This window comes from Phymastichus coffea, unplaced genomic scaffold (assembly GCF_024137745.1).
Source record: "Phymastichus coffea isolate CEN01 unplaced genomic scaffold, Cenicafe_Pcof_1.1 PCOF00037, whole genome shotgun sequence".
Lineage (NCBI taxonomy): Eukaryota > Metazoa > Arthropoda > Insecta > Hymenoptera > Eulophidae > Phymastichus > Phymastichus coffea.
The window spans coordinates 2,461,566-2,476,169 of record NW_026706848.1 but is presented as its reverse complement, the minus strand read 5'-3'; the positions used below and the strand labels follow the sequence as shown (position 1 = coordinate 2,476,169).

The following is a 14,604-nucleotide window of genomic DNA, read 5'->3' as shown; positions in this document are numbered from 1 at the left end:
AAAGTTTAACTTATAAATTTTGAAAATTCCTATATTTATAGGTCATGAAATCAATTGATAAAAAAATGTACGTGATTAAATTTTTTTCTATAGAGATAGCATAATCAACTAAATTAATACAGGGTATTCGTTTTGAAGAGTTACTGATCAAAAAAGGTATAAGAGAAAATAAATATGATGTAGGATATTCAGAGATGATTGGGTATTGGTGGAAGAAACAGATTTCAATTTACTATCAATAATAATAAATGAATTCATAATGGCATTAGTATTACAATAATTAGCTACCTACATAATTGTTAATACCTTACTACATTTGCTTTTATAATATAAATAGTGCATAATAATACAAATACAGTTATATACAAATAAATAAACAATACAGAATCCTCACCTTTTTATAAAGTTTAATCCAAGTTTGGTCTCCTTTGATGTCAGTGTACTGTAATCCAAAGAACCATACTTCTCTCAGGCCAATGGTTTTAACCACTTGATCAAAGAGCTGTTTTCCTGTGGTCGTTTGCTGAATTGCAAACTCCAGCTCAGCGTCCATCGTTGTAACCCTTACGTTCATCTTTAACAAATTAATTAAATTATATAGACTGTATGACATATTGGACAAACGGTGAACGCCCTTAGCCAAGAGAGTGCATTTAACCGTTAAAAAAATGGCAGAGAAACAGAGTAGCAGCCGAAAGGCGTGATCTCGAACTTGCCTTACCATTTTTGAACTAGCGACCATACTCTAGCCGATTTTGCGTAACAAGGCAACAGATAAATAACGTATTTTCAATAATTTTGATAGTAATATAGCGAATCAGCAAGTTTTATATATGTGTCATTAACAACAAGAAAAAAATGTGATGAAAGACAAGGCAGCGAACTAAATAAAATAGGCTAGGCAACTACTGGCGTCTCGGCAATCTCGTTTTATCCATATGTCTATACACTGATCAACTTCCACTCGCAAATAGCCAATCACGAAGAAGGCAAAATCTCCTATACAAGGAGACTATATCCTATTGGTTTGCCTACAGTCTCTCCTTCTGTCTCACTACTGTTTTATTCTCTCTCTCTCTCTCTCTCTCTCTCTCTCTCTCTTTCTCTGCTGTGTGTGTGTGTGTTTCTCTCTCCCCCTCTCTCTCACTCTTTCTTTATACATATATGCACACACGCTGTTGCAACTTTTAAGCAAACACTACATGCTTATTTCCAACCACCTGTAGCTTAAATATGTAACCATTGAATTCAAGTCGACAAGAAATCTGTAAACAAAATAAAAAATTACATGAATGTTTTTTATACTTTCGCTGTTTTTAATGATTAAAGAAATGATCGGTCATTTGGTAAATTAAAGAACATTATATTTCATATGCATCAACTAGCTGCTTCTAAACTTTTATAATGAATGAAATCTATCACAAAATAGTGAATGCTATTGTATTTGTCATTATTAAATGAAAATGCCTTTCATAAATTAAATAAGTGTATATTAAATATCTACAGCCCAATCTCTAAAAAATAAAATTACGAGACAATATTAGAATTCTCACTTATTTTTGTCAGTTTTTAATGCTTTTAATTTTTGCTTTGTCTGAACTGGCATCCTTAGTCAATATGAAATTATCCGCAAACATACATATACATATATCGTTATTTGATATAATAATATTTTTCTTTAGTAAATTTATAATAATTTTGTAATTGTTATTTAATACAATACGTGTACAAATAATCAAAAAAGCTTACCGTAAATCTATATTTTCACTAATAGTAACAGACCTAGTAAAAATGAAAATTATCAAAAAAACACACACACACACATACATATATATAATTGATTTTAAGGTATAAATCATGCACAGCTATTTCATATTTGCTGAAGATTTGAACTGCTTATTCAATTTATGTAAGTATCTGAAACGAAGTAGCATGCGTATCATTTATCTACTAATTTCAAAAATTTAGAAATATTCTGAAAAGTTGCAGAAATAGTAAATTACTACATAAGGCCGGGAAATTATTGGTGATGTCACAGCATGTGTAAATTGACATCCGAGGGAAGCCGAGGCTTGTCAATACCCCAGCCATATTATTTTATTTTTGTCCAATGAAACCGAAATTAGCATGTTACTGATTAAGCCGTAGCCAGGAAATGTTACTTAATTTCAGGTCGCAGTTCAATTAGTAACATGCTATTTTTGGCCTCGCTGGACAAAGAATAGTATAGGCACCATGTCCGAGAAATTGACAAGTCTATAGCACATGTTTGACAACTTAGACTTCGCCTCGGTTGTCAATTTATTACGTGTTATGGACTTACCAATCACTTTCCTAGCCTGATTACGTATCTACAATTTTTTTTTGTGAATTAATTTATGACGTATATAATAAAGCTCTGGATGTATACTGTTTATTTATAATTGTATATAACACAAATACATAATCAATATTGAACATTTTCATACATGAAAAAGTATTGTATAGTGTCGTGTGTATATAAACGTGCCTCCGGCATTCACTTGCAGATCACTGACGCGATCCTTGTTAAACTTTGTAGACTAGCATTAATTAGTGCGTTCCGCGTGGTTTCATCTTGTTTTTCTGTAATTTATTACATTATTCGTATCGTACAATCATAAATTTACTTAATAGAAGTGGTTTTCTATGGTCTCTGGAATACATTTCAATATCGTATATTCTTTTGTTGACTCGTTGAAAACACCCGTGAACAATTATTCGAAATTTAACATTATAATATTTAGTTTTGATTTCTCGCTTTACAATGTAAAAAGTAAAAATGTAATTACCTCCATTTTATTCTATTTATTGTTTCTCTTTTCAAATTATATTTTAAGACGACACTATTAATTTCACAGATGGTAATCAAATTATCTATTTGTACTAATTATTTTAGCATAATTTGAAAAGATAACCTCTAACTTACACAGCATGGAATATTTTATTAAAAGTTCCAATTAAATATTTCCAAGTTAAATTCAGATGGATTTTTATTATAATATTTATGATAATCGCTTGTATGAAATTGTTATTTCAAATATCTTTATAATTATTTAAAATATTAATATTAATGAAATGAAAAATTTCCGACCCAAGCATGGCTTGAACCCGCGAGATATTTTACTCTCTAGCCCCTCTTTCTCTTTGTCTACGTTATTTTCCAATTTAGTTTCCATAGTATACTCCATGTACATAACTAATTCTTAGATTAAAATTGTGTTTGTACTAATCACTTTAAATTATTAATGTTAGTCTAGATATCTAATTGACGTGCTGTACTCATGGAGAAATTCACAAAATTTGACAATGATTTTTCATTGATCTGGACCCATAGAATCTAAATTTCTTAGATCTCTAACAATCAGAATGTTAGTTTAATAGTTATTTACAATTGTTATGAATAAATAAAAATATCTAGAAAACTACCCATCGTAAAAAAAATTGTTCAATGAAACCCTTTTATTCCGCCAAGATCTATAAAAAAGTACTTCTTTCCTAGTGTGTCAATATGTTGCAAAATATTTTCAAATATGAATTGCTAATTACGCTTGACGAGTAGTTTCTACAGATGAGATTTTCACTATAGCTTTTCCCAATGATTATTAAAATGATATTTTATAAATTTAAGCTTTCATTTCGATCGGATGATCAACATTAAGCATTATCGACAAAGAAAATGTGATATTTTGAAAACAAAATACATTAGATAGTTCTTTTTTCTAATGTTTTATCTTACGAATATATGTGAAAATTATTTATATTGTTTTTATCAAATTCTTGATATTTTACTTAACATATCTAATTAATATCAAAACTTCGTGCTAGTCGCAATTAATATATTGTAATGAATATTTTAAATCAAATTTTGTGGACCATTCCATAGATACTGCGCCTCATGCGTCTAAATTAACGTGAATAAAAGTCATTAATACAATCAAGATATCAATCTGAGGATTTATTATATATATAGAGCATGCTGTGCAAAAATATTTCTAAAATATGAGAATGTTCCAGATAAAAACCGTTCTGAAAGATTTCAAGTAATGTTTCTAAATATTTGTATATATATTGTGCATAGTTTTTGCTAAACTTTTCAGATGGATTTCCGAAACATTTATAATAAGTTTTTAAAAATTTATCCGAAATTGTTTGTGATATTTTTTTGTACAGTTTTTATAGGAATAAACATTTATATAATATTTACAATAGTATTATATTATTACATTTATTCAATCTTGTTTTTACAACTGAATTAATTTATTAAATTGAACATTTACAATTGGAGAAAAATTTCGCTCGCAATAGGAATCGAACTCCGAACGCAAAGGCTATAACTGATCGGCAATTAACCGACTACGCTAACTCAACCCTCAGAATTAGAAGGCAACTTTAGTTGGTAAATTAGTAGGCAGAAAAAAATCATAATGTTCGAAAAACATTCTTAAATAACATTAATTATCTTATTAGTTTTTTAATTAAATATTTAATTCTCAAATAAAATTATTAATTTTTTAAAAACTATCGTGCAAATAATAATATAAATATTTCAAAAAATATTTACAAAAATATTTTTTTAAAACTGTTCTAAGACAACAAATAAAATATTTTCCGTGACAAATGTCATCCAATTTTGAGGATTGTCACGGCAAGTTTTACACGCTGCGGTAGCGATGGTCGAGTTATAAGGCGCGTGTGGGTACTTGCAGGAATCTAGGCGTCAAAGTCGGCAGTTATATAATAATACTTTTTATTATAAAGTGACAGAGCTCCAGAGAGATGTCTTTACAAGGCGAGATCGTGTACAGGACTGACTGCGCTTGTCCCTCTCGGGGGCTCACAAACTTAAGATAAGTCCCTACCACTTCCTTCAGGAACAAGTATATCCTGGGAACCAAGAGATTCATACAGCTTAATTGTTTATTTAGGTTTGCAGCTGTCTATGTTCTATTTCATTTCTGGTCTATCATGTATTTACCGCGTACAGTTTGTTTGTTTCGGCCTATCTTACAGTGCCGGTCAGCCACTTTTACCCCCCCACAGGCAAAATCAGTCTAACTTCAAAGTTTTATATCTCTGGTAGAAATTAACGTACAGAGACGCGCGTGGGTGCGTTTGAAAGGTCTTTCGGAGAGCTTTCAAATGATATGACTCACGGTTGCCATCGATTGTTTTTTTAAATTTTGCAACAATTATGCAAAATTGAAAATTCTGAAATTTTTTTATTATTTTTGACAATTAGTCAATTTTGGAAAAAAAATCGTACGAAAATTTGAAGTACACCATTTTTTAGCTATTACCAAGCCTTATCTGAATCACTCATCAAAAATTTATTTTCGTCAAATATGACGCGCGCACGGGCATTTTTTCCTGGAAGTGACAGTTTTTTTCAACATTTTTTATCTCCGTCAAATTGTAACAATCGAAAAAAATTTATAGGAGAAAAAATGTTTGTTTTTTCACGTAGAATACTGCAATAATTTTTTTTCCGGTTTTTCGAAAAAATTTTTTTTTCGGTTTAAATTATTTTTCAAGGTCGAAAAAAAAAGATTTTTTTTTTATGTAATTTACGATACTTGTTATGTAGTATTATTGAATGGGTGGAAAAAAATTTTTTTTTGTGGTTTCTCATCTTTTTAGCGTACCGACTGTGAGAAAAAAAAATTGCAAATAACCGAAAAAAAAAATTTTTCGAAAAACCGAAAAAAAAATTATTGCAGTATTCTACGTGAAAAAACAAACATTTTTTCTCCTATAAAATTTTTTTCGATTGTTACAATTTGACGGAGATAAAAAATGTTGAAAAAAACTGTCACTTCCAGGAAAAAATGCCCGTGCGCGCGTCATATTTGACGAAAATAAATTTTTGATGAGTGATTCAGATAGGGCTTGGTAATAGCTAAAAAATGGTGTACTTCAAATTTTCGTACGATTTTTTTTCCACAATTGGCTAATTGTCAAAAATAATAAAAAAATTTCAGAATTTTCAATTTTGCATAATTGTTGCAAATTTAAAAAAACAATCGATGGCAACTGTGAGACATATCATTTGAAAGCTCTCCGAAAGACCTTTCAAACGCACCCACGCGCGTCTCTGTACGTTAATTTCTACCAGAGATATAAAACTTTGAAGTTAGACTGATTTTGCCCGTGGGGGAGTAAAAGTGGCTGACCGGCACTGTATGTCTTCTACTTCAGTCAGCCCGCGTGTGCAACGAATACACGTGTATGACATATGTTCTTATAGCTACAGGAGATAACTATATTATTTTATTATTAGTTCGCATGACACAAAGACTGTAACATATTTATGCAGTGTTTCTGATATCTTTTGAAAATATTAATATTTATTAAAGGAAATTAAATATTGGAAAATTTTATCGAACTTTAATAATAACAGAGGCCGACAGAATTTGACAAAAATATTTTACCAAGAACCCGAGTATAGTTTTCCGAAGGTTTTTTGCGCGCTGAATCCGAATCCGAGGTCAGAATTACTCTGGTGGCTCCGGTTTTCGAGATATCCTAACCTTAAAGTGCAAAAAACGCGATTTTTGCCTATATTTGAGGTTATGTAGCAAAGAAAAGAAATTTTTTTTCAAAAAACTGTATACATCAAATTAAAGTATGAGTTTTCTTCTTTCAAATGCCGTTGAGTATGCTCGGATATCTTTTTTTTTCACGAAGTTACACAAATTTGAAAATTTCAAATTTTATGAATTTAAAAAGCACCACACCATTCAGCCCAAGCTATCTAACAAGTAACCATATTAAAGAGCCACTCACCAATTTAAACCAAACTTAGAAATATGACAAAACACTAAAAAATATTGTGAGCATTGTGCTTCTATTTACAAAATGCTCTCTTACGGGTAGAAACCACCCCTGCCAACCCCTAAACAGGCTCACCCACATAACCCTGGGTAGAGCAAGTTTAATTAACTGCTTTTTGATAAAAAAACTCATTTTCTAATCACAGGTATGCGTACTAATATGATCTAGATAGGCCTCATCCCCAAATACCTCCTCAACCCTTTAAAACCAGCCCTCCCAACCGCGTACAAAAAATAAGCTGCGTATGTCTATCTGTGATTAATTCCTTCATCGAATTTCACATGATTAAAATAGCTTACCCAGGGTTCTATGATTAGCCTGCCCAAGGGTTTTTAAGGGTTGTCCATGTATACAGGGATAAGGCATATCCAGGTTAAGATGTGTATGTCTATTTGTCATTAAAAAATTAATTTTTTCATCAAAAAGGATTTAATTAAACTTAGTGTAACTAGGGTTACGTATATAAGCCTGCAAGGGGTAGATAGGGGTGGCTTTTAACCCTTTTCGGCATACATTTTTCTATTGACTATTCTGGCTTAAAATTTCTTACTCGGGGGTTTTCGGGGTCGCTGAATACGAATCTACAGTCAGAATTTTCATTTTTGAAAATCCAAGATGGCAGATTCAAGATGGTGGATGAAAATCATAGAATTAGCATATTTTTGGTTGGAAATTAGTACTCGGGGGTTTTCGAGGTCGCTGAGTTCGAATATACTACCAAAATTTCGTTTTTTCAAATCCAAGATGGCGAACGCCAGATAGCGAATTCAAAATGGTGGAGGATATTTTTTTGAAATCAATATTTCGCTCGAAAAATAGTAACTTGAAGGGTTTCCAAAACCCCCGAGAATGAGTTTTTTTTACCGAAAAGCAGTTGATTAATCTTGCTCTACCCAGGGTCATGTGGGTGTGCCTGCTTAGGGGTTGGTAGGGGTGGTTTTAAAGGGTTCAGCAGGTATTTGGGGATGAGGCTTATCTAGGTCGAGATTAGTACGCATACCTGTGATTGGAAAATGAGTTTTTTTTATCGAAAAGCAGTTAATTAAACTTGCTCTACCCAGGGTTATATGGGTGAGCCTGTTTAGGGGTTGGCAGGGGTGGTTTCTACCCGTAAGAGAGCATTTTGTAAATAGAAGCACGATGCTCACAATATTTTTTAGTGTTTTGTCATATTTCCAAGTTTGGTTTAAATTGGTGAGTGGCTCTTTAATATGGTTACTTGTTAGATAGCTTGGGCTGAATGGTGTGGTGCTTTTTAAATTCATAAAATTTGAAATTTTCAAATTTGTGTAACTTCGTGAAAAAAAAAGATATCCGAGCATACTCAACGGCATTTGAAAGAAAAAAACTCATACTTTAATTTGATGTATACAGTTTTTTGAAAAAAAATTTCTTTTCTTTGCTACATAACCTCAAATATAGGCAAAAATCGCGTTTTTTGCACTTTAAGGTTAGGATATCTCGAAAACCGGAGCCACCAGAGTAATTCTGACCTCGGATTCGGATTCAGCGCGCAAAAAACCTTCGGAAAACTATACTCGGGTTCTTGGTAAAATTTTTTGTCGGCCTGTGTAATTGTATAAACATAAAAAACACTAAAAAAATATGAAGTAACTGAATCTTTTTAAATATATTTGTATTATTTAAAAAAAATTCTTTTTTCAAACTCAAATGGATATTTCATATAAATATTTAGCATACCTCGTTTTATATGTTAATTACTCTTAATAATAACATTTTAATTTTCATTTTTATTTTGTATGAATTACAAATTATAACTTGTAACGGGGTAGATATCCGTCTATTTAATTATGCGCGCGATAGCATCGAAGAGCGCGCGGGATTACCTAAACGTTTAAATTCGAAAATCGGAGAGCAGGAGGGAACGTGCGTCAGTCAACCAACTTTCTACTAGCACGAAATAATAACATCGAAATTACATACAATATCACATGCGAAATCGTTTATTTCCTCTTATCTCCACAATGTATTAGGCCCGCGTGTTTATGTTTACAAAGCGCGCGCGCGACAATAACATGCAGTGTCGGATCGGTCGCCGCTCTTTGTTCGCCGAGTTAATACATGCATGCTTCTTATGGAATACGAGAGATTAGTTTATAGCAATCATAGCAATCGCGAAATTAAGCTGGCCAGCTTACCTTATTAGCAGTCGCACGATGAACGAGAGAAAAAGTTCGTAATCGAGTCTCGGGGAAGTCCGCTTCTGTGACCAAGCGGTTCACGCTTTCGGTTTCGCCCTTGATGGCGAAACCCCGCACTCACGCACACTTGTATGCACTCGTCTCAGTCAGGCGAAGGCACAGCTCCTGTCGCCCCTTATCAGCTCGTCTCGGCACTCCAAGAAAACTCGGGGAAAACTCTTATTAATTTCTGCTGCAGCTGCGGATTCTAATCCTCGACTGATTCGTTTTCATACGCGCGCGTTCCGTCCTGTCTCGTGCCGAATTCCTTCATTACATTTTCCCCAACCGGTAGGTGCTGCCCTCGCAGGCAGCCGCATGATTGGGCTGTTAGCGCTAATAAGACGTTTACCGTCACAAACTATATATATTCAAGAAAACTTTTGAAATATTCAAAAATAAGAATTGTATTTTGACAAATATCGCGGTATCATACCATTCAAAATAGTAGTAAAATATTATGTGAAATGATTCAAAAAAGAAAAAAATTATATATTTGATTGAAACATTTCTTAAATATTTCATACTCTGTGGGTATTGAAAATATTTATACGTATTTTCCATGTGGAAGTCGATATAACCATTCCATATGGAAATCCCTTATAGATTCGTCATTTCTACATGGATTCAATGTGAAATTTCCATACGGAAAGTCTATGTGAACTGTCCATATGGATTTTCCATGTGGAATTTTAGTGCGAATTTTCGGATGGATTTTGTAAGTGGAATTTTCAATACATTCTAAAATAAAACGAAAGAATAAGCCAATCATACTATCTCTTTTTATTAAACACGATTCAGACTCTACATGAATTTATAATTTACGTTGTATAGAAAAGTAATAAGATGAGTATTCTTATATTCATAGGCTAGTTGCCATCATGAGATTTAGCCATAAGTTGTTCCATGTTCAAGCTTAGAACTAATAAAAAATAAACCATATTAGATAATGCCATACTTAAATAAATGAAATTAAATATTTCAGCTCATCGGTCATGGTCAAATATACATTAACACTGAAAGACTTTGGTTGAGTCTTAAAGAAGTAGTTATAAATTCAAATCAAATGCAATAGGCAGATCAACAATTCCTAAATAACACAACCCGTCTTAGCAACATTGCTGTGATGGTAAAATTAAAATGAAGTAATGAATTTAGAAACCTTGAAGAAAGGTTACAGAAACATTGCTCCGACCGCTTAATATCCGCCTTGTATCCGCCTTGGTTATAAAAGGTTGATTCCCGAAAAGTATCTGTCGCACAGTGGTAAAGCCTCGTTGGTACCATAGCTTAAAATGGTTCTGCTACCTCGTTAAAATATCGAGACGCAGTTATTTAACATTGATTGAAACATTATTTTGTTACAGGACGTTGCTGCAACATTAAAAAAAATTTTTTTGCTGCCGCATGCTAAAAATTTTCCACAGCGTTGCGAAACATCTTGGCAATAAACTGAAAACGTCACTGCAATATTCCAAAGAAGTCCAACAAAAAATAAAAAAAAACAAAATAAAATATAATTAATTTATTAATAAAATAAATGAACACATGATACTTTTGTAGACAATAATTATTTATTTCAATAACGAATTTTTACCAGAAAAAATAAATTTAAGTGATATATTAACCAGACAAATGATTTCTTTGATTAATTAAATCAAACATAAGTGCAGCATAGTAGATCATCACCATAGAAAAAAAATCATCTATGCTTTTATACTTGATTCTATTGCAGCACGCATTGCATAATATATTACTGATTGTAAGTCTCAATATATAATTAAATCACATATAAAACTCGTGATCGAAATACATATAGATACAACGAGGTACAGCGTATTGCCAAATTTGTTGTTAATAATCATTCGTAAATAAAAAAAGAGAATTACTTTAAAAAACAAGAAGTATACTGCGCAAGAAGAACTAAATTGCTTCTTGTAAAGTTATGACTATTTTAATCGGAAACTATGCTGCCAGCAAGCAGCATATACAACTATTATAAAAAGGAAACACTTGTCATTATTTAGAAGAAACAAGAGATTGTGCACAAGTTCTAGATTAATTATTTTCGCCTAAAGGTAAGTCCTACGTTTTCCACTTATTTATGAGCGCACACTTACGTAATTCACAGTCTCACAAAAAAAAAAAAGAAAATTGTAAGTACCGAAAGCTAAACAAAGCTACCTGTATGTTTTCCAGGCGCTGATTCCGAATCCAACATCGGTTTAACCTGATCAGGTCAGATTCAAAGTTATTTCAATGTTAAATCCACAAAATTCATCAAAACTAACTTTAAATAGTAGGTCTACCGGTTTTTAGAATAACTGATTTCGTATTTGGGGTCGGTTTGACTATTAGGTAAATTTTAAGTTCATTTTAATGTCTCTGACATAAATAGACAAACATAGCTAGGCACCCCTGCTAAAAGAAGGACATTCAACCGGATTGAAAATCCAATCCGCTTCGAGTCTATTTCTGAATCCTACAAATGACAATTTAAATTTATCAAATTGGAATCGATCTGAATCACCTTTAATATTTTTCTAACCTGAAATTAATTATTATAATATGTAAAATTAATTTCGGGATAAAAAACCATTAAAGTGAATTAAGATTGGTTCTACTTTAATGAATTTCAATTGTCATTTGTAGGATTCAGAAATAGACTCAAAGCGGATTGGATTTTCAATCCGGTTGAATGTTCTTGTTTTAGCAGGGACGTCTCAGATAAACTATGACAAGGGATGAAAGATATTTTCGAACGTTAATATACACACGCACAGACAAAGTAAAAATACAAATTCCAAAGAGTGATACCAGTAACAAAAAAATAAATATTACACATTTTAAATGTATCACAGTCAGTTGTATTTCAAACAATAAACACAATTTGTACTTTTAGTAATCATAAAGAACCGCTTGAAGTTTATTAATCTTTTTTAAGATATCAAAAAACTTTGTTTTAAAATAATCTACGAAGTGTATTTCTCTTCCGCTTCTTTGGTTCTGCTCGTAAATCTCTTTTTAAGGACCAGCAGTAATCTGCTAACATATCGATATTCCATCTTCTTTGATACTTACGTTCCATTTCTTTGATATACTGGTAAAATTTTTCTCCTTTTTCATCGCTGTAATCACCCAAATTTTTAGGAAATTTGTCCACGTGTGAATGTAAAAAGTGTAGCTTCAGGCTCATTAAGTAGCCTTAGTTTTTATAGCCTTTTACGAAATTTGATACTATTTCATTGTAGTTCAGAGTCTTATAATTTCCCAGAAAGTTTTTGACTACGTCCTTGAAACACAACTACGATGTTTTCTCTTTTTTATTCATTTGTATAACAAAACTATCATCATTTATCATCTTACGAATTTGAGGTTTATCAAAAATCCCTTTATTTATTTGATCATCACTTCATTTGGAAAACTACACTTCTCGCATAAATTAAAGGAACAAAAAAAATATCGAATTTTTTTAACAATTTTCAACAGGTTGTATTTCAGTGATAAATTGTCATACAGGAAATAAAAAAATATAGCTTTTGCACCTTGAAGACTCTAGATTTAGAATTTTGTGGTTACAAATTTCTCGGAGCACCTGTAGCCATGCAATTCTTGGATAATGCACACAAAAAAAATTTTCCAACATTTTTACCTTATTATTTTACTCTACGGGCATAAAAAAATTATTTCGACCAATTATCGAAAAATTATAAACCAAAATTATAGACCAATGCATAGGTCGCATATCCTGTTCATTCAGCTTCAATTTGCTTTTTGCGGGAGTCAGATATGACCATATGTCTTTGAGATATCGAATTTTGAATGTAAAAGGATATTTTTTCACTTAACTGCCGATATCTCTGAAACTACTAGTCGCCCACCGAACGGACAGGGGGTTTCGTTTTCTGCAGAAGATTTCCTACAAAAATCTGTCATGGTTGATTGGAAAAAAATTTTTTTTTTCGTTTTCAAGACAAACAAGGTTTCTGATTGATTACTGATTTACCGCCGGGATTAGCGTTGTCCAAAGCATACCATATGGAAGTTGCACGGTCGATTTACACTTCTTTTGTGCTTACGCACGTGTGTTAGATTCTTCGGAAAAAATGAGACCCTGTGGTTTGTCAGTTTCACAGTATTTAACGACAACAAACTCATTTTCCGAAGGGTGTGTGTGTCAGTGTCGTGTAAGCAATTTTTAGAAGAAATAAAACCCCGTAGTTCGTCAGCTTCATAGTATTTTACGACTCCAAACTCATTTTCTAAAGTGCGTAATGTGTATGTGTTCAGTATCGAGTGTTCTCGCCTCTACTTCTAATTACAGCTTGCAATCTTTGTAGCATATTCGAAATGCAATTTCGGATCATCCGTTTAGGTATCTGACGCCAAACTCGTATCAGAGCGTTCTCTAATTCTGCTAAATTATTCAGATGGGAATAATTTTAACGTAATAGGCGGCCCAATATGTCCCAGACGTGCTCTATGGGATTCAGATCAGGACTCATTGCAGGATGCCTCAACAATCTGATGTTGTTCCTCTGAAAGAATTGATGGGTGATATTCACTGTGTGAGGCCTAGCATTATCTTGCATAAAAATAAATCCTCTCCTGTTTCGTGCTAACAGGTGAGGTTGCAAGATTCGATCGATGTAACGCCTAGCATTGAAAGTGTCTCGAACAATCACTAAAGGAGTACGAGAATCCCGTGAAATTGCAGCCCAAACCATTTCCGATCCTCCACCGTAAGCAGCTATGAGACGAATAAAACGCTGTTGATAACGTTGACCTGTACGACACCAAGCTCAAGGTCTTCGGTCACTACCATGAATGCAAAACCGAGACTCGTCAGAAAAGAAAACGCTGTTCCAGTTTCTTATTGATCAGTTCACATGGTTGTGAGCGTACTGCAGGCGAGCTACACGATGTGCAACGGTCAACATCGGTCCATGGTCAGCAGTTCGAGCACGGAGTCCAGATTCGCGAATGATTACCATGGGCACCTTCGGGATATCGACTTTAATTCTATTTAATAAAATTCTTTTTAGGAAAAAAAGGTTTGAGTGTGTCCATAGCTTCAACGAAGTAAGTTAGAAATGGTCTCTTGGTTTTTTTTAATTTAAAAAATTTAAAAAATTTAATTTTCCAAAAAATAAATTAGCGGAAAGTTACAGGGATGGCTTTTAGGGTGAACCGTTTTCCACATTTTTTGTTGTTGATTTTTTCGACATTTTTTTAAGGAAATTTTACGGAATTTCGTAAGCGTAAAAACATTTTTTTTTTCAGAATTTTTTGGATTTTTTTTCTTTAATCAATCTTCAGAAAACTCGAAATTGAGTAAAAAGTCACAAAAAAATGAAATTATTGATTTTTAAAAAGATTAAGTCAAGTTTAAGGAACAAAAATCTTGTTCCTTTAATATTTTTAAAATTTTAATCAATCGGTCCAGGAAAACCACTGAACCGATCGATCTAAAAATTTAGGTGGGTCTTTGGGGTACGTTAGACTGTAAAATTCTTTTCTAACCTAAGTTCTTTCCCCAATATTGCCGAAG

General features: G+C 32.6%; 1 protein-coding gene across 1 annotated transcript in view; it reads right to left on the bottom strand.

Annotated features, from left to right (window-relative positions):
- The window catches only part of LOC131663665 (moesin/ezrin/radixin homolog 1), a 458,293-nt gene extending 457,241 nt beyond the window's left edge, over positions 1-1,052 (bottom strand). Inside the window, exons 1-2 of the mRNA XM_058934196.1 lie at positions 722-1,052; positions 395-574 (exon numbers count right to left, since the gene is read on the bottom strand). Coding sequence (XP_058790179.1) covers positions 395-574; positions 722-742 — 201 coding nt within the window. The 5' untranslated portion in view covers positions 743-1,052. The remainder of the gene's footprint in view (positions 1-394; positions 575-721) is intronic.
- Between the last annotated feature and the right edge of the window lie 13,552 nt (positions 1,053-14,604).